The sequence below is a fragment of the Triticum aestivum genome, chromosome 5A (assembly GCF_018294505.1).
Source record: "Triticum aestivum cultivar Chinese Spring chromosome 5A, IWGSC CS RefSeq v2.1, whole genome shotgun sequence".
In the NCBI taxonomy this organism is placed as follows: domain Eukaryota; kingdom Viridiplantae; phylum Streptophyta; class Magnoliopsida; order Poales; family Poaceae; genus Triticum; species Triticum aestivum.
The window spans coordinates 294404470-294426653 of NC_057806.1; the positions used below are offsets into that span (position 1 = coordinate 294404470).

Genomic DNA, 22184 nt, shown 5'->3' on the forward strand with positions numbered 1-22184 from the left:
AACAAAGTTCACTATAAAGTTCAAGGGTGATCAAGTTACTGCAATATTTGGACACAATTCGGTCATGAAAAAGCCTGCATGTGGAAGATGATGCACTTGATGATGATATTGCTTCTTTGTCTTATGTCACAATGTCCGAAAGAACTATTCATGATGATTTTGTTATGCCTATTGCCTGTTCTAATGATTATGATTAGGAAGATAATGATACTTCTTATAATCTTGAAAATCTTTTTGGCACCAACTTGGGAAATTATGATGATGATAATTGTTATACTATTGGTGCTATTCATACTATTAATTATGAGAGTGATTATGCTTATGATATGCCAAGACATAAGCTTGGGGATGCTATATTTGATGAGAATGACATGTTTAAGAATTTATTTGTTGCAATTAATGTTTGTCCCAAGCTTGGGGATGCTATGCTTAATGAAGATGATCTTTTTAGCCCCCCTACTTTGAATGATCAAATTTGTTATGATGATTGTCTGCCTCCTATTTATGATGATTGCAATATTTATGAAAGTGGGTTTGGAAGAGTGTCAAGTTTAGATAATATTTATCCCACTATTTTCGAGGGCTTTGAATCTTATTATAATGGTAAAAGTGGATTTGGAGAGGTCATGACTTTATTTAGTAATGTTTACACTATTTCGGAAGAAGGTTTCAATTGACTATGATGAGAAAAAAGTTGCTAGCTATGATGATTACTGTGATGATACTTATGTTATAAAAAGTAGTGATAATTATTGTCATAATTTTGAATATCCTTTTACTGAACATTACTCTTTTAATGTGGAAACAATTTATAGTATTCGAGTTCCATATGATACTCCCAGTACTATTCATGAAAATAAATTTTCTTATGTGGAGAGTAATAAAAATTTTATGCATGTCGATCATGAAAAGAATGCTTTATGTGACAACTATATTGTTGAATTCATTCAGGATGCTACTGAATTACTATGAGAGAGAAACATATGCTTGTAGGTATTGCAATAATATCAAGTTTTCTCTCTATGTGTTGAAAGTTTTGAAGTCATGCTTGTTTTTCCTTCCTATACTAGTTGATTCTTGCTTCCATAAGTTGTTTGCTCACAAAATCCCTATGCATAGGAAGTGGTTTAGGCTTAAATGTGCTTTCCATGTGTTTCATGATGCTCTTGTTATGTTTCAATTCTTATCTTTTATGTGAGCATCATTGAAATCCTAATGCCTAGCTACAAAGGCATTAAAGAAAAGCGCTTGTTGGGATACAACCCAACACTTTTACCCACTGTTTTTGTGTGTTCACATGATTAAGCTACTGTAGTAATCATGTTTTATAGCTTTTGTGTCAATAAAGTTCCAAGTAAAGCCTTTGGGATAGTGTGGATGATAGTTGATTTGATTCTGTGCAAAAACAAAAACTTTTGCTTCTAGTGACAGAATTATTTAAATTCACTAGAACGTGATAAAATTCTGATTTTTTATAGATGATTTATATATAATTTTCTTACGTTTTCCTAATCTTTTAGAATTTTTGGATTTACAGAAGTATGGTCATTGTCCAGATCATTACAGACTATTCTTTTTTTGATAGATTCTGTTTTCAATGCATAGTTTGCTCGATTTCTAGTTTCTATGGCCTATATTGCTCAATATAAATTGTGGAAATGATAAGGTATAGTAGGCATTGTGTGATAACAATTATGCATCTTTTCTTTGATGGTAGCAAACTGAATGATTTGTCTTGATCATACTAACCTATCTCACAAAGTTCCGTTAAGTTCTGTGTGATTGAAGTTTCATGTGTTTAGGTGAGATGTCGATATGAGGAGAATAAGGAGTGAAAAGACCCTAAGATTGGGGATTCCCAAGGCATCCCCAAGGTAATATTCAAGGAAGACCCAAGCAACTAAGCATGGGGATGCCTCGGAAGGCATCCCCTCTTTCGTCTCCAACATTATCGGTAATCTCACTTGGAGCTATATTTTCATTCGTCACATGATATGTGTTTTGCTTGGAACGTCATTTTCTTTTGTTTGTATTTGCCATCTGTTATTTAGAATAAGGTTTTGCATCTTTTACTTCAATAAAAATGTCAAGTATAGCCTTTACCATGCCTATTTTGCAAGTCTACATGTTGTTGTTTAAAAAAGAAAGTTTTCTATCATTGTCTGAATTCTTATGGAAATTCAGAACATGATAAAATCTTGAAAATTTAGACAATAAGATAAAACAAATTTTCTACAGTGTGGTAATTTTTCAGAATTTTTGGAGTTAAATAAGCATGAATCTTCTTTCATCCTTTACAGACTGTCTTGTTTTGACAAATTGCTGTTATGTTTGCTTGTTTAATGATTCTATTTGAGGATAGGAGTATTAAATATGCAGAGGCATTTAGTACTCAATATTAAATAATAATTTTAGTGATTTTCTACAATAGATAATGATAAGGTTATTGTATTGATTTATACTAACTTATCTCACGAGTTCTTGTTGAGTTTTGTGTGGATGAAGTTTTTAAGAATTAGGGAAACCGTGATATGAAAAAAAATTAAGGAGACACAAAAGCTCAAGCTCGGGGATCCCAAGGCATCCCTAATTAATATTTCAAGAAGTCTCAAGCATCTAAGCTTGGGGATGCCCCAGTAGGCATCCCACCTTTCTTCATCAACAATTATCGGTTAGCCTCGGTTGAGCCTAAGTTTTTGCTTCTTCACATGATGTGTGCTATTCTTGGAATTTCATTTTATTTTGTTTTGCTTGCTGTTTTAATAAAATACTTAGATCTGAAAGTTCTTTTAATAAGAGAGAGTCCTCAAATGTCTATCCATTTACTTAACTACCCGCTTGATCTTCACTTATATCCTATGAGTAAATTGTTGAATGAATGGAATTTCATGAAGTTTAAATTATATGTCCATATCATCCTTAGTAGTAGCCTCACATTGGGTTTACAAAGTGAAATCTTTTGAAGCTTGATAATCACAATATTGGTCATACAAGCAATTCATGAATGATTAATAGAAGGAAGAGAACTTTCGCATACAGATATATTATCTTGGACATCTTCTATGATTGTGAGTACCCATTAATTATTTTTAGACTTGAGCAAATTAGTTGAAGTTGGACAAGGAAGACAACGTAATGAGTTATGGTTGTGTATGTTTGCATAGAAGTTACATTGTTATGGATCCTCCAACATGTAGTGTTTTCTTAGGATCTTTTGCTAGCCAAAAATTCGTACTAAGTAGAGATACTACTTGTGCATCCAAAAACTCTTAAACCCAGTTTCTTGCCATGAGTGTCCACCATACCTACCTATGGATTGAACAAGATCCTTCAAGTAAGTTGTCATCGATGCATAAAGCAATAAAAATTGCTCCTAAATATGTTTGATCTTTTATTGTAAGGGAAAATAAGCGTTGTGCAAACTTGTGATGGCAAAGTAATAAAAGCGACGGACTGCATAATAAAGGTTGCTATCATAAGGGGCAATATAACGTGATGTTCCTTTGCATTAAGAGCTTGGGCATCCAAAAATTAAAAGTGCATGACAACCTCTGCTTCCCTCTGCGAAGGGCATATCTTTTACTTTTCAGTATTTACTTTTAAGCAAGAGTCAATAATTTGCGTTCTCATTTCAACCTAAATTATTCTCTAGTTGGCAAGCATCATGTGGTGGGGAAAGATCTACGCACATATGGCCAGTCAAATATATTGGATCATAATTTATTATTTTTGACAACTATCTCTATGATAAATGAGTTGGGAGGCGAAACATTATGCCCCTATCTTTCTCTGTGTTCGATGGATGTCATTTGTTCTAAAAATATGCTTTGAGTACTAGCAATCATAGAAGACTATATGATGATTGAGTATGTGGATCTCTTACTTAGACTTTGTTGAATAAGTTGAATTGCAATTGTTTGGTGACGAATATATGTTGTTAAGTTTCAAGAAAAGGCATTGTTTGAACCGTAACATATGAACTGATTGCTACTTTATCATGATGACTTTTATGAGAAAGAGTTGTTGTTTTGATGCTAGGAAAAGTGATTGAAACTATCATTAATCAAACTTATGCACTTTGCTGGCATTCACACTTCATAAATTATTTCTTTTATCATTTACCTACTCGAGGACAAGTAGGAATTAAACTTGGGGATGCTGATACGTCTCCAACGTATCTATAATTTCTAAAGTATTCATGCCATGTTTACAATAATTTTATATGGTTTTGTTATGATTTGGATGGAATTAACCGGTAACCGTTATCCTAATTCTATATGAGGGAGAGGCATGAGCTAACATACTTTCCGTACTTGGATCATATGAACTTATGATTGGACCTATAGCAAGCATCCACAGCTACTAGAAATCATTAAGGTAAGCTCAAACCATATCATCAAGTATCAAGTCCCGTTTACTCACATACGCAATAACCCCCTTACTCGGATGTAAGCTTCTTTCACTCTAGCCACCCACTATAAGCTAATCATGAACGTATTGCAACACCCTACAATGGGAATCCCCCATGTGTGCATGGCATGGAAGGCACCATAGGACAACACCAAAATGAAACATACAACTCAAACCAATCAAGATCATCAATCAACCCAAAGGACAAAAGAAATCTACTCAAACATCATAGGATAGCAACACATCATTGAATAATAATATATGGCATAAAGCACCATGTTCAAGTAGGGGATTATAGCAGGGTGCGGGAGAGTGGACCGCTGAAAAGAGATGAGGGAGGTGATGAAGACGGTGATGTTGATGAAGACGATCACCGTGGCGATGGTTACCCTGGTGGCACTCCTGCGCCACCGAGAGATAGGGGAAGAGAGGATCCTCCTCTGGCTTGCTCCTCCATGACCTCCCTCCTAGATGGGTTGAGATTTTCCCTCTGGTCCTTGTCCTCCATGGTGCCCGGAGGGGCAGGAGCCCCTCCGAGATTGGATCTCTCCCTCTGTTTCCTTTTGTTTTCGCGACCCTGTTTCTGGTCAAAACTGTTTCTTAAATTCCTTGAGACCCATAACTTTGACTGGGATAAAATTTTGAGGGGATTTTCTCTGAATATTCTCTTTCTTATGGCGAAAGAAGGACATTAACTGACCTACGAGGTGCCCACAAACCACCTGGGTGCGACTAGGGGTAGGCCGCGCCCTAGTGCCTCGTGGGGCCCTCAAGCACCTTATTGTGTTGATTCTTCTCCCAAAAATCACATATATTACAAAATAAATCTCCATAAAATTTTATCATATTTGGACTTCATTTGGTATGGTATTTCTGCGAAACAAAAAATAGGAACTAGCACTGGGCACTCGATCAATAGGTTAGTCCATAAAAATAATATGCACCAAAATCATATAAAACTCATGTAAATATAGCATGAGTACTTCATAAATTATACATACGTTGGAGACGTATCAATAGTTTAGCAAAATTTGCTACTCCCTCCGTCCCATAATGTAAGATGTTATTACATTTAATAGTATATTAGATGTAATAATGTCTTACATTATCAGACAGGGAGAGTAGACTTGATGACAGAACCATGACTTGGTTTGGTTCTGGTTGCTTTAGAGCAAGCAATTGTTGATTGCAAGGACATTGTCATTGAGTAATACAAAAATTTCATGCACAAAGAAAGAAGAAAGCCTTCCCGTGTTGCCCCTAGAAGAGGAGCTCGCACGATCAGTTGAGCGTTGTATCTATCCCCTTGCAGGGCGTCAGAGTGGTAGCATCAGTGGAGAAATCTTCGCTAATGATCAGGATTGCCGCAAATACGCCAAACCCTATAAAAACCTTAGGCCAACTCCAACACATGACCCCAAATGGTTCGGTCGCGCCCGTTTGGAATAGCAGACCAAAGCGCGGGCACAGATGGACGAGCGTCCGTTTTTTGTCCGTCGCTGGCCCATTTCTAGCCCAAATTTGGGCCGCGTTTGTGTCGAAACAGACAGACACACGACCCCAGATGGTTCGGCGGTGCTCGTTTGGGATCGCAGACCAAAGCGCGGACACAGATGGACGAGCGTCCGTTTTTTGTCCGTCGCCGGCCATTTCTAGCCCAAATTTGGGCCGCGTTTGCATCAAAACGGATAGGGCGCGGACACACACGGTCACTCTCTTTGTCCTTCCCTGGCCCGCCTGTCGGTGAACCCCCCCTTTCTCTCTCCTACGCGGCCCGCCCCTCCCTCGCCCCCACCATAGCCACCACCACCCATTTTTCGGCCGTCTCCTTGCTGTCCAGCCTGGCCTCCCAAAGCACGACCACTCCCTCACCATAGCCGCCCCACGCCAGCGATTCGGAGGAGTTCTTACTAGTTGTGGCTTTTTGTTACCGCATTCGGTACCGGGGAAGCTACGGCCACCGGCGACGCCCATCGGCCCCAACACGGTCACCTCGACACCCTGCACGGACATGGAGCACTGAGAAGCTTTCAGAGGTGATGACTGCTTGTGTGATCATATACAACATGATCGTGGAGGATGAGCGTGATGACAACATCTACGACCAAGGGTTTTAATATCACAGTGAAAATGGTGTGCCTGAGCACCAAGAACCGGCAACTTTTGAACAGTCCACCCAATTCCATCATGAAATGCGTGATTGGCATACTCATATGCAACTCCAAAATGACTTGGTTGAGCACATGTGGAATCACATTCGCAACCAGTAGATGTATCGGTTCATTTCCTTTCCATGTATTCAAGACGATTTCGATTGGGTTGTAAAACTATTTGATTGTGTATTTATTCGGATGTGGAACTATTTGATTGTAAAACTATTTCAATTCTGATTTATTGGGTTGTAAAACTATTTACAATGTGTATTGTTCAAAAAAAATGTATACATAGGGCCTCCAGCCAGTCGTGGCGGACCAGATGCGTCCAACGCAAAGAGAAAAACAGTCGGATGCCGCCCTTTGCCTGACCCAGACGGACAAAATTTGGACAAAAAGGACGTCAATTCGGGGGTTGGGCATTGAGTTAGCCTTAGGTTAAACTTGCTATTTTTCCTTCTGGAGTTCTGGTGACAAAGCGGCTACCCACATATAGTAAGGCCATCTCCAACGTCGTCTCCAAATCGGACTCAACATCGGTCTGCGAACGTGTCTGCAACACGGATAAGGAAGCCAACCATCCAACGTTATCCCTAAAACATCAATGTGTATATTTTATGCAAATTAGACGTTTTTCATTTAAGCTGGACAAATTCATGAAATTTTTGACATATTTCTTTGAACAAAAGCGGGCACGACATTTTTTTAACATGGAAAAAGCTACCCTAGTCTAAATCTTCGATGGTCGTGGATACGCTCGTGACCCGTATCCTACTCTTCTCCAGGCCGAAATCACTATTCTGACCTTTACTGCAATCTTTGCTACAAACTGAACTTGCCATAAAAGTAATTCATAATCCAACCCTTTTAGCAACGCCACAACTCATGGCATTTCTGTTCCAAACAAAAATGCCAAGCCACGCCACGTTGCTGTCCTGGCCCCACTCACCGAGGTGTCAGGCTCGAAACGCCGAGCCAGATTGCGTTTGTGGAAACGCCAAGGGATTCGCCAATGGCCATGGCGTTTCTAAACGGAAATGCCAAAAGCCATGCATGGACGTAGCAGCACTCCTGTCCAAGGCATCATGCATGCATGCATGTACTTTGGGGGATATCCATCTTTAATTTGTACTAGTGGCATGCGTTGCATGCATGTATGTACTGCTGTGCAGTTTCCCCCCGAGAGAACGCGGAACGTTTCCTGATCCCGCGCAATCTTTTTGTGTACCACGCAAGGGATGGAGCAGCTACTTTTCCTGATCCTAAAAATAAAAATTGTGTAGCACGCAAGGGATGGATATAGCAAAATGATTTGTTGAGAAGATGATCAGCAAGGAAATAAGCTAAAAGCTATGCTGCGCCAACTGATTTGACAAAACAACTGGCAGTTGTTATACTTTCAGCAAGGAAATACACGGGCCAAAAAGTCACGCCAATGATGCTCTCGTCCCAGTGAAATTTCTGGCCGGCTTATCGAACGTGTACGTTATTGCCCTGTACTAGTGGCATGCGTTGCTGGCATGGCAAGGAAACGCCAACGCTCATGGCGTTGCTGGCAAGGGCAGCAACGTCCACTTGCTTGGCGTTTTCATGTGGATCGGCTAGCTTGCTGAGCGTTTGAATATGGATTTGAAACGCGAGCTATTTCGGCGTTTTTATATGAAGAAGAAACGTCACGGGTTGTGGCGTTGCTAAAAGGGTCAGGTCGTAAAATACTTTCATGTTGAGTTTATTTTATAGCAAAGATTGCTGAAAAGGTCAGAATAGTGATTTCGTCCCTCTTCTCCATACGTGGACGGTTTCATCTGCCACATCCTACTATAGGTCAGACGTGGACGGTTCTGTTTCCCATTTCTTACTCTTTGCCAGAGTCTGTTGTGTGGCCGTGGACGTCACCGGTCGAGGTGAGGTCCATGATAGATGTGTGTGGGCCAGCCTCGTGTTCGTTGCGGCCCGGCCCGAACGATGTGGAGCTGCTGACGTTGGCAGCGTTTCCATACATGATCACCCGCCCCACCCCGCCCCTGCGTCCGCCTTCGTTGTGATCTCATCGAATTAGGTGTCACGCTATGCCTCCATGACGTGCAACCCAGCGATCATAAACGGTGGATCACGGGAAGCGGAGGCACATATGTGGTGGAGGTCTGGACGTCCTTAAACCCTCCAAATTTGATGCCGTTTTGTGGAAATTCAGACACACAAACACATTGGTCGAATGTTTGCGGACGTTTTGCAGCACGGCGTTGAGGATGTCCCAACGTTTACCTTCCCGACATATGTTGGCGATCGACACAGGGGCAAAGGCAAACTGCCAAAACAGGGGTTCGAGTTCGTGACCCATGAGCAACGGCAACTGGCCAAAGAACCGTCTGCTTGTCTATATCCTCCAATCATTGGGAGTACCGCGCCGGCGAACATCCCGAGCCCCCCCGACAGAGGCCGCCCTGACGCACGCAGTCACGTATAGTGCGCGACGGACCCAACACATGGCTCATCATCCGCACACCGCATCCCTCTCCCTTGTCTGTCTCCAACCACAGTCCAAGCAAAATTCGCCAAAGTTTCCACGGCCCTGCATGCGCCGAATAATCTTTTCCCCGATGCCGGTCGGACCCCTCCCCTCTGTTTCGGTTTCAACTCCCACCACCCCACCATCCCCCGTGACACTACCTATGCGGTTGCAGCTGCGCAGCTCTGCCCACCCGCGCTTTCCCGGTTCCCTAAAACCGCTGCCCCCGTAGCCGCTTTTCACGAACCCAAACCCATCACGCGCGTCGCCGCCGCCGCCGCCGCCTCGATTACGCTGCCACTGCCACCAGCAGCCTGCCTAGGATTCAGCCAAGATGCGGAAGCTGAGCACTGGCCGCGGCGGAGGGGAGAGGGTCGGGATGCTGTCCTTCGAGGTGGCCGCGCTCATGTCGCGGGCCGCGAGCCTGTGGCGCGCGCTCGAGGAGGACCAGGTGGCGCAGCTCCGCGGGGAAGGCGTCCGGCTGGAGGGCGTGCGGAGGCTCGTGGCCGACGACGACAGCGCGCTGCTGGCCCTCGCCGTCGCGGAGATGGCCGGCGCGTGCGGGGACATCTCCTGCGCCGTCGCGCGGCTCGCCGGCCGGTGTGCCGACCCGCTGCTGCGCCGGTTCGACGAGCTCTTCTCAAGCCTTATCGCCGGCGGCGCCGGCGCCGACTCGCACGGGCTGCGCTACGCGGCCGCCAAGAAGATGGACCGCAAGGCGCGCAAGATGCAGCGCCTCGTCGCCGCCACCGGGCTCCTGTGCCAGGAGATCGACGTGCTTGCCGAGCTCGAGCAGGGCGCGCGCCTCCGCCGCGTGCAGTTCGCGCCCGGCGAAGCCGCGCGCCGCGTTGCCAGGCAGAGGCAGGAGGTCGACCGCCTCCGCGCGGCCTCGCTCTGGAACCGGAGCTTGGACTACGCCGTCCGTCTGCTTGGCAGATCGCTCTTCACCATCGTCGCGAGGATCATAGATGTGTTCGACCTGCAGCCCAAGAAAATCGCCATGAACGATTACTCCATGGTGTCGCCCGCCGGTGCGCGGCTCTCATTCTCCTGGAGCAACTCCTTCGTTGGGAGTACGAATTCGCTGGTGTACCCCTCGGATTTCCCCGTGGATGCTCCGAAGAGGTCGACGGTTGCTGCAAAATCCGGTAAGGCCCCTAACGGCGACGTTCGCCGGTTCCTACTTTCCAGGAGCCAGAGTTTGAAGCAGCTCAAGTGGCCGGTGCGTGGCAAGCACCTCATCGGCTGCATGGTCAGCGGGAGCAAGTCTCCGACCAAGGAGGGGTGGGTCCACGGCGGCCATGATCTCCCACTGAGCTTCAGCTACGTCTCATCCAACAACGACGATTTCAGTGGCAGTTACCAGACCAACGAGAGTGATCGTCACAGCGCCAGCAGGAAGCTCTCCACTTCGGTGTTCGAGTGCTCGTCGCACGACGTGCTGGAAAACGCACCGGAGGCGACCCTCGGCGCAGCCGCCCTGGCATCGCACTACGCGAACCTCGTCGTCTTCGCCGAGAAGCTCGCCATCTCGCCCCGGCACATCTGCCCCGACGAGAGGGATGCGCTGTACGGCATGCTGACTGACAGTATCCGGGCGTCCCTCCGAGCACGCCTAAGGCCGCCGTCGTCCGCCGCTCGCAAGAAGGGCACGCCCTGCGATCGCGTCCTGGCCGCCGGGTGGGCTGACACGGTGCAGGGGATCCTCGGATGGCTAGCACCAGTCGCCCACAACACTGTGCGGTGGCGGTCCGAGAGGAGCTTCGAGCAGCGGAACGTGGGCTCCGGCACCAGCGTTCTGCTCCTGCAGACGCTGCACTTCGCTGACCGGGACAAGACCGAAGATGCCATCATCGAGCTGCTTGTTGGGCTGAATTACCTGTGGAGATACGGGACTCAGCTCTCCGCAAAGCCAAAATTGGAGTCAGTGGGTGGCGATGTTTACCATGATCGAGCTGATTACATAGGATGACGACATGTCAATTACTCAATCAGCATATCTGTCTTGTCAAGTGTCAGCCGAATTGGATGATCTGAGAGTGTTTATGCTTATTAAGTAAAGGTGGCATCTTTTGGGCGAAGAGATTAGACGCCTTGGTGATTTTGCCCCTACTTAATTCATTTGCTAGAATAGAAACATGCATCATCGTCATCATCATCTGCATCTTGTAATTGATGTGATGTTTTGTCCAGACAAGAGTATTATACTGGCGCACACAGCTAGGTGCTTTGATGTATACAAATAAGGGAGAAAAAAATACTAGATTTGCATAAGTGTTTTGCCTAATGTTTTTTTAACAGTCAACAGGGGAGAGCTTCCTCACCTGAATTTTTAATGTCATTCAAAGAATAATTGATCCAGTTTATATGAAAAACCGGATAATTGACCCCAGAAAAACCGGAGCGAAAACCATACAACCAATAAGGATAAAAGAAGATGAGAAAAAAATTTGACGCCTAAACAAGGGACGCCCTAGCTAGCAGATAGAAAGGGTCATCACCACAAAAGGCACAAGTAGATGTAGGGCATCGTCGAGGGATCACAACATAGAAACTTTGCAAGCTTCCTAACACGCAACACCAGCATGCATACCAACCCTACGGCGCAACGCAGGACCATCCATAATCAGCAAGTGACATATGAACACGAACCTAGACCTTGACTGGGAGCTCCGTCACATGAATTCAGAATGATTAGTATGTTGAGGAGGCATCTTGCGTCGTCATTAAGCAAAGATAAACCGAGACAACACCAAGACCATCAAGCTCGTTGCAACACAACAAAAGCCATAGGAGGGTCTTGAGTATGCACGACAACAGAGGTGACACATCGGACAATGGGCAGGGGGCCGATGGCTGGCGGCGTGCTTCCTCTCTACTAGGAAGGTGTTGGCCCGCCAAGTGCAAGGGCTTGCAACAAGCAGCAGTTTTCCCTAGTTGACATCAAGGTTTATCGAATTCATGAGAGCTACATGGTTACAATCAATGATTGGTATCTGCACACACAAATCAAACTTTCTTGTTTCCCCAACAGGAGTAGCGAGGTTGCCAATCTCACTAGATTGGTTGGTTACAAAAAGAAGTAAAACGAATGTGTGGAGAGTGTCGATGAAAATTAACAGAAAATTGAAACACAAAATTAAAAGAGCGTTGATTATGGTTGAGAACTTTATGGAGGAAAAATGAACGGGCTCCATAGGTTCATTAGTGGTCTACTAAAAAAGATAAGAAATGGGTGTGGTAAATTAATTATAGTTGGACATCGATTAAATTACAATGCTTATAAGTATGACTATTCACAACATAATCAACATATGAGCATCATGTCCATAAATCCATAGACCGTTATCCAGCCGCACCTATAGCTAATACTCCACCGAAGACCGATATCCAACATGCATCTTAAAGTATTAAATAGAGTATTGCATTAAGTATCATGACATGAAGTAGATGATATATCGGTTTCACCCCGTGTTCAAAGGACAATTATGCAACCATCTTTTTATCCCTAGTGGCAACAACACCAATACAAGCCTTTCAACTTTCTGTAACTACGGTAGCTTACTTGCACTATTGAACCCAACTGTCAACAGAACTCCCACTATTGATCAACCCTTTAATGGACAAGTGGGGTATGCATCCAACTCATTTGCTCATGAAGATCTACAACATTTTGAGGAAGCTCATCATAGGAATATGCAGGCTAAGTTATATAATGTTAAAATTCCAACTAGTATATAAACATGAAGCATATGATAACTGTCTATATGACAAATCAAATTGTTACATTGTGGAACACATATGTATGCAAAAAGGATAGTAGTGTGCCCCTCTCTCTTTTATTCTCTCAATTTTTTGGCCTCCATGGAACTTTTTCTCTTTGTCTTTTTCGGCTCATTTTTTTAATCCTCACAAGGTAGGGGCAACACTCTAACATGACAATCAATACAATACATGTACTAATAACTCAACTAATAATAAACATGATGCAAAAACATCTAATGAATGCCTCTAGCAGTAAACCAGCATGTGTAATGGTCTAGCATAGCAAAGACATAAAAAATGAACAAGCCATGTAAATATTAAGCTAGCTATCTTACGTTCATGCAACAACAAAAATAAATATCTCTAATCATGTAATGAGTGATGATGGAAGTTGCATCAAAATATATCTTGGAATGGCTATGAAAATGCCATAATATAGGTAGGTATGATGGCGTTCTCTCACGAGATATGGATGTATCGACAAAGTATGCGCCAAATCTCGAGGTGAGAGTAAACAATGCACGATGATAGCTGCTAGCAAAAACGGATACGTGAAAGTGCATGCAAGATCGCAACTCGTACTCAAACACTCTAATATTACACCATAGTCTACACGAAGATCATCATGAAACCAAGTGCTCCAAGGGGAAGAGCTTGGCACGGCCGAAGCCCCGTTGCACATCCCGGCCCATTCTACTTGAGAGGTTACTTAAAACATTCTTCAACTCAGACCCCTTACAACATTGGTTTCATTTTTGTGTAAATTAATGAATGAAAAAGTGTTTACTGTCAAGTCGCTTACAACTCCTCTGTGTTGGAAATGTGCCCTAGAGGCAATAATATTTGTATTATTTATATTTCCATATTCATAATTATGGAGTTTATATTCTATGCTATAACTGCTATGATCCTAGAATATTAGATTCAGTGGAAAAACTCATATGCACGCGTGGAATGATAAACGCTTAAATAGAAGGTTCCTAGTCTTGCCTCTGGGACTAGCTCAAATGTCGTTGGTGTTCACGTTTTCCGGATCTTAGGATATCGTTAAGAGTAATGATAGTCCTAAAAAACATTGAGATTATTACGTTAGAAGAACGGTCATATTGAATCGACCCAATCTTGAATGTTATGAATTGAGTTAATATCGTTTGTAATCAATTATAATAATACAGAATGTTAATGTGTGATCTTGCTCCTTAGACCATGAGAGTATCGTGTCACTTCTTAGTGGAAGGTGGGCTTTGGGGTTACTCAAACGTCATATGTAACACGGTGATCATAACAACAACTTACGGGTTCATCGGAGAGTTTGACAAGTGGCCGGGTGATGTCTACTACACAACTTTATTCTTGTAGACACGTGTTGCGCCTCCAAGCGCAGAGCTTTGTAGGACACTAGCAATTTTCCCTCAAGTGTATGACCTAAGGTTTATCAATCCATGGGAGGTGTAGGATGAAGATGGTCTCTCTCAAACAACCCTACAATCAAATACAAGAAATCTTTTGTGTCCCCAACAGACCCAATACAATGGAGAATTGTATAGGTGCACTAGTTCGCGAAGAGATGGTGATGAAAGTGTAATATTGATGGTAGAAACATATTTTTATAATCTGAATAAATAAAAACAGCAAGGTAGCAAATAGTAAACGGGCACAAAAATGGTATTGCCATGCTTGAAAATGAGGCCTAGGGTCCGTACTTTCACTAGTGCAACCTCTCAACAATGCTAATATAATTGGATCATATAACCACCCCTCAAAGTGCGATGAAGAATCACTCCAAAGTTCCTATCTAGCAGAGAACATAAGAATAAATTGTTTGTAGGGTACGAAACCACCTCAAAGCTATTCTTTCCATTCGATCTATTCAAGAGTTCGTACTAAAATAACACGAAGCTATTCTTTCCGTTCGATCTATCCTAGAGTTCGTACTAAAATAACACGAAAGCAAATTCATATTCATAATACTCAATCCAACACAAAGAACTTCAAAGAGTGCCCCAAGATTTCTACCAGAGAAACAAAGACAAGAACGTGCATCAACCCCTATGCATAGATTACCCCAATGGCACCTCGAGAATTCACGAGTTGAGTGCCAAAACATAAATCAAGTGAATCAATACGATACCCCATTGTCACCATGAGTATTCAATTGCAAGACATATATCAAGTGTTCTCAAATCCATAAAAGTATTCAATCCTATAACAATGAAATCTCAAAGGGAAAAACTCAATTCATCACAACGAGATAGAGAGGGGAAAACACCATATGATCCGTCTATATTAACAAAGCCCGCGATACATCAAGATCGTGACATCTCAAGAACACGAGAGAGAAAGATTAAACACATAGCTACTGGTACAAACCCTCAGCCCCGAGGGTGGACTACTCCCTCCTCATCGTGGTGGCCGCCGTGATGATGAAGATGGCCACCGGAGATGATTCCCCCCCACGGCAGGGTGCCGAAATGGGGTCCAGATTGGTTTTCGGTGGTTACAGAGGCCTGCAGCGGTGGAACTTCTGATCTAGGTAAACCTTGAAGGGTTTTGGAATATTTGTGAATTTATAGGGTAAAGAGGGGGGGGTGCAGGAGGCCACCGAGGTGGGCACAACCCACCTGGGCGCGCCCTGGTGGGTTGTGCCTAAAGGAAATATGCCCTAGAGGCAATAATAAAGTTGTTATTTATATTTCCTTATATCATGATAAATTTTTATTATTCATGCTAGAATTGTATTAACCAGAAACTTAGTACATGTGTGAATACATAGACAAACAGACTGTCCCTAGTATGCCTCTACTTGACTAGCTCGTTAATCAAAGATGGTTAAGTTTCCTAACCATAGACATGTGTTGTCATTTGATGAACGGGATCACATCATTAGAGAATGATGTGATGGACAAGACCCATCAATTATCTTAGCATAATGATCATTTAGTTTTTCTGCTATTGCTTTCTTCATGACTTATACATGTTCCTCAGACTATGAGATTATGCAACTCCCGAATACCGGAGGAACACCTTGTGTGCTATCAAATGTCACAACGTAACTAGGTGATTATAAAGATGCTCTATAGGTATCTCCGATGGTGTTTGTTGAGTTTGCATAGATCGAGATTAGGATTTGTCACTCCGTGTGCCGGAGAGGTATCTTTGGGCCCTCTCGGTAGTACACATCACTATGAGCCTTGCAAGAAATGTGACTAATGAGTTAGTTACGGGATGATGCATTATGGAACGAATAAAGAGACTTGCCGGTGATGAGATTGAACTAGGTATGATGATATCGATGATCGAATCTCGGGCAAGTAACATACCGATGACAAAGGGAATAACGTATGTTGTTATGCGGTTTGACCGATAAAGATCTTCATAGAATATGTAGGAGCCAATATGAGCATCCAGGTTCCACTATTAGTTATTGACCGGAGATGTGTCTCGGTCATGTCTACATAGTTCTCGAACCCATAGGGTCCGCACGCTTAACGTTCGATAAAGATTTGTATTATGAGTTTCATGTTTTGATGAACTGAAGTTTGTTCGGAGTCCCGAATGAGATCACGGACATGACGAGGAGTCTCGAAATGGTCGAGACATAAAGATTGATATATTGGAAGGTTACATTCGGACACTGGAACAGTTCGGGTCATTTCGGATGAGTTTCAGAGTGCCGGGGGTTACCGGACCCCCCCCCAGGAAGTTATTGGGCCTCATGGGCCTAGTGGTGGAAGAGAGGAGGCCGGCCAGGGAGTGGCGCGCACCCCCTAGCCCAAACCGAATGGGACTAGGGTTGGGGGGGGGCCTTTCCTTCCCTCCTCCTCCTCCCCTCCTTCTCCTACTAGGAATAGGAAAGAGGAGGGGAATCCTACTTGGACTAGGGAGTCCTAGTAGGATTCCCCACACCTGGCGCGCCCCCCCTTGGGATGGCCACCTCTTCCCTCCCCTCTTTTATATACGTGGCCAGGGGGCACCCCATAGACACACAAGTTGATCTTTTAGCCCTATGCGGTGCCCCCTTCCACATTTACACACCTCGGTCATATCGTTATAGTGCTTAGGCGAAGCCCTGCGTCGGTAACTTCATCATCACTCTCACCACGCCGTCGTGCTGACGGAACTCTCCCTCGGCCTCAACTGTTTCAAGAGTTCAAGGGACGTCATCGAGCTGAACGTGCGCTGAACGCGGAGGTGCCGTGCGTTCGGTACTTGGATCGGTTGGATCGCGAAGACGTTCGACTACATCAACCACGTTACTAAACGCTTCCGCTTTTGGTCTACGAGGGTACGTAGACACACTCTCCCCTATCGTTGCTATGCATCTCCTAGATAGATCTTGCATGATCGTAGGTATTTTTTTTAAATACTATGTTCCCCAACAGTAGCATCCGAGCTAGGTTTGTGCGTAGATGTTATATGCACGAGTAGAACACAAAGAGTTGTGGGCGATAAAAGTCATACTGCTTACCAGCAATGTCTTACTTTGATTCGGCGGTATTGTTGGATGAGGTGGCCCAGACTGACATTACATGACCGCGTTCATGAGACTGGCTCTACCAATGTGCTTCGCACACATGTGGCTAGTGGGTGTATGTTTCTCCAACTTTAGTTGAATCGATTTTGACTACGCCTGGTCCTTGTTGAAGGTTAAAACAACACACTTGACAAAAAATCATTGTGGTTTTGATGCATAGGTAAGAACAATTCTTGCTAGAAGCTCGTAGCAGCCATGTAAAACTTGCAACAACAAAGTATAGGACGTCTAACTTGTTTTTGTAGGGCCTGTTGTGATGTGATATGGTCAAGACATGATGATATAAATTGTTGTGTGAGATGATCATGTTTTATAACAGCTATCGGCAACTGGCAGGAGCCATATGATTGTCTCTTTATTGTATGAAATGCAATCGCCATGTAATTGCTTTATTTTATCATTAAAGCGGTAGCAATAGTCGTGGAAGCAATAGTTGGCGAGACGACAACGATGCTATGATGGAGATCAAGGTGTCAAGCCGGTGACGATGGAGAGCATGATGGTGCTTTGGAGATGGATATCAAAGGCACAAGATGATGACGGCCATATCATGTCACATATTTTGATTGCATGTGATGTTTATCCTTTATGCATCTTATTTTGCTTAGTACGGCGGTAGCATTATAAGATGATCCCTCACTAAATTTCAAGGTACAAGTGTTCTCCCTGAGTATTCACCGTTACTACAGTTTGTTGTGCCGAGACACCACGTGATGATCGGGTGTTATAAGTTGTGATAGCCTGACTTATTAGGGATGATAGACTACTCATACCAATAAATAATTCCTTCTTTTCCGGGAGCCCTTTTAGACAGAACTCCAAAGTTAAGCGTGCTCAGCTTGGAGTAGTTTCAGGATGGGTGACCGACCGGGAAGTTTCTCCCGGGTGCGCACGAGTGAGGACAAAGTGCGCAGAAAATACTAGTATTGATCTATGGGGCCAGTCTAGATCCCGCCAGGAGTAACGACCACCTGCGGGTGTGTCCGGTGGCGTTACAAGTTGGTATCAGAGCCGACCCTCGCGGTTACACGAATGTTTGCGGATAGGTGCACAGTCATGGTGTTCATGACGCTTGTGACCCGTCGTGGCACACGACATGGCACATGTACCAGACTAGATGCACAGACGTATGTGCCAAGAGGGAACATTCCTGTGGCCCGACGAGGACGTCGGTTCCTCTGAGTGGGGGTGTATGTGATAGCCTGGCTTATTAGGGATGATAGACTACTCATATCAATAAGGAATTCCTTTTTTTCCGGGAGCACATTCAGACAGAACTCCAAAGTTAAGCGTGCTTAGCTTGGAGTAGTTTCAGGATGGGTGACCGACCGGGAGTTGCTCCCGGGTGCGCACGAGTGAGGACAAAGTGCACAGAAAAGACTAGTATTGATCTGTGGGGCCAGTCTAGATTCCGCCAGGAGTAACAACCACCAGCGGGTGTGTCCGGGGGCGTTACATAAGTTCTACGTTCACATACGAGGACAAAGTGCGCAGAAAACACTAGTATTGATCTGTGGGTCCATTCTAGATCCCGCCAGGAGTAACGACCACATGCGGGTGTGTTCGTGGGCGTTACATAAGTTCTACGTTCACATACAACGGGTGCAAGCCATTTTTGCACACGCAGAATACTCGGGTTAAACTTGACGAGCCTAGCATATGCAGATATGGCCTCGGAACACTAAGACCGAAATGTCGAGCATGCATCATATAGTAGATATGATCAACATAGTGATGTTCACCATTGAGAAATTCTCCATCTCACGTGATTACCGGACATGGTTTAGTTGATATGGATCACGTGATCATTTAGATGACTAGATAGATGTCTATCTAAGTGGGAGTTCTTAAGTGATATGATTAATTGAACTTTAATTTATCATGAACTTAGTACCTGATAGTATTTTGCATGTCTATGTTGTTGTAGATAAATGGCCCGTGCTTTTGTTCCTTTGAATTTTAATGCGTTCCTAGAGAAAGAAAAGTTGAAAGATGATGGTAGCAACTACACGGACTGGGTCCGTAACTTGAGGATTATCCTTATTGCTGGATAAAAGAATTATGTCCTGGAAGTACCACTAGGTGTACCACCCGCGCCAGCAACTGCAGACATTGTGAATGCCTGGCAGACGCGTGTTGATGACTACTCGATAGTTCAGTGTGCCATCCTTTACGACTTAGAACTGGGACTTCAACGATGTTTTGAACATCATGGAGCATATGAGATGTTCCAGGAGTTGAAGCAAATATTTCAAGCAAATGCCTGGATTGAGAGATATGAAGTCTCCAATAAATTCTACAACTGCAAGATGGAGGAGAATAGTTCTGTCAGTGAACATATACTCAGAATGTCTGGGTACCACAACCATTTGACTCAACTGGGAGTTCATCTTCCTGATGATAGTGTCATTGACAGAGTCCATCAATCACTGCCACCAAGCTATAAGAGCTTCGTGATGAACTATAATATGCAAGGGATGGATAATACAATTCCCGAGCTCTTCGCAATGCTAAAGGCTGCGGCGGAAGAAATCTAGAAGGAGCATCAAGTTTTGATGGTTAATAAGACCACTAGTTTCAAGAAGAAGGGCAAAGGGAAGAGTGGGAGCTTCAAGAAGAACGACAAGCAAGTTGCTGCTCAAGTGAAGAAGCCCAAGTCTGGACCTAAGCCTGAGACTGAGTACTTCTACTTCAAAGGGACTGGTCACTGGAAGTGGAACTGCCCCAAGTATTTGGCGGATAAGAAGGATGACAAAGTGAAAGATATATTTGATATACATGTTATTGATGTGTAACTTACTAATGCTCGCAGTAGCGCCTGAGTATTTGATACTGGTTCTGTTGCTCATATTTGCAACTCAAAATAGGGGCTATGGATTAAGCGAAGATTGGCTAAGGACGAGGTGACGATGCACGTGGGAAATGGTACCAAAGTTGATGTGATCGTGGTCGGCACGCTACCTCTACATCTACCTTCGGGATTAGTTTTAGACCTGAATAATTGTTATTTGGTGCCAGCGTTAAGCATGAACATTATATCTAGATCTTGTTTGATGCGAGACGGTTATTCATTTAAATCAGAGAATAATGGTTGTTCTATTTATATTAGTAATATCTTTTATGGTCATGCACCCTTAATGAGTGGTCTATTTTTCTTGAATCTCCATAGTAGTGATACACATATTCATAGTATTGAAGCCAAAAGATACAAGTTTAATAATGATAGTGCAACTTATTTGTGGCACTGCCATTTATGTCATATTGGTGTAAAGCGCATGAAGAAACTCCATGTTGATGGGCTTTTGGAATCACTTGATTATGAATCACTTGATGCTTGCGAACCATGCCTCATGGGCAAGATGACTAGACTCCATTCTCCGGAACAATGGAGCGAGCAACAGACTTATTGGAAATAATACATACTGATGTATGTGGTCTGATGAGTGTTGATGCTCGCGGCGGGTATAGTTATTTTCTGACCTTCACAGATGATTTGAGCAGATATGGGTATATCTACTTGATAAAACATAAGTCTGAAACATTTGAAAAGTTCAATGAATTTAAGATCGGAGTGGAAAATCATCGCAACAAGAAAATTAAGTTTCTACGATCTGACCGTGGAGGTGAATATTTGAGTTATGAGTTTGGTCTTCATTTGAAACAATGCGGAATAGTTTCGCAACTCACGCCACCTGGAACACCACAGCGTAATGGTGTGTCCGAACATCGTAACCGCACTTTATTAGATATGGTGTGATCTATGATGTCTCTGACTGATTTACCGCTATCGTTTTGGGGTTATGCGTTAGAGACGGTTGCACTCATGTTAAATAGGGCACCATCAAAATCCATTGAGACGACACCATATGAACTGTGGTTTGGCAAGAAACCCAAGTTATCGTTTCTTAAATTTTGGGGTTGCGATGCTTATGTGAAAAAGCTTCAACCTGATAAGCTCGAACCCAAATCGGAGAAATGTGTCTTCATAGGATACCCAAAGGAGACTGTTGGGTACACCTTCTATCATAGATCCGAAGGCAAGATATTCGTTGCTAAGAATGGATCCTTTCTAGAGAAGGAGTTTCTCTCGAAAGAAGTGAGTGGGAGGAAAGTAAAACTTGATGAGGTAACTGTACCTTCTCCCTTATTGGAAAGTAGTTCATCACAGAAATCAGTTCCAGTGATTCCTACACCAATTAGTGAGGAAGCTAATGATGATGATCATGAAACTTCTGATCAAGTTACTACCGAACCTCGTAGGTCATCCAGAGCAAGATCCGCACCAGAGTGGTACGGTAATCCTGTTATGGAGGTCATGTTACTTGACCATGACGAACCTACGAACTATGAGGAAGCGATGATGAGCCCAGATTCCTTGAAATGGCTTGAGGCCATGAAATCTGAGATGGGATCCATGTATGAGAACAAAGTATGGAATTTGGTTGACTTCCCGATAATTGGCAAGCAATAGAGAATAAATGGCTCTTCAAGAAGAAGACTAACGTTGACGGTAATATTACTGTCTACAAAGCTCGACTTGTTGCGAAAGGTTTTTGACAAGTTCAAGGAGTTGACTACGATGAGACCTTCTCACCCGTAGTGATGCTTAAGTCTGTCTGAATCATGTTAGCAATTGCCGCATTTCATGATTATGAAATTTGGCAAATGGATGTCAAAACCGCATTCCTTAATGGATATCTCAAAGAGGAGTTGTATATGATGCAACCAGAAGGTTTTGTCTATCCTAAAGGTGCTAACAAAGTGTGCAAGCTCCAGCGATCCATTTATGGACTGGTGCAAGCCTCTCGGAGTT

The 22184-nt window shown here is 43.6% G+C and overlaps 1 protein-coding gene across 1 annotated transcript; it reads left to right on the plus strand.

Annotated features, from left to right (window-relative positions):
* Positions 1–9079: 9079 nt before the first annotated feature.
* On the plus strand, positions 9080–11346 carry LOC123106825 (uncharacterized). The gene has a single exon (XM_044528868.1). It carries the CDS (start codon positions 9407–9409, stop codon positions 11042–11044), a length of 1638 nt encoding a protein of 545 aa, XP_044384803.1. The 5' UTR covers positions 9080–9406; the 3' UTR covers positions 11045–11346.
* The last annotated feature ends 10838 nt before the right edge of the window (positions 11347–22184 follow it).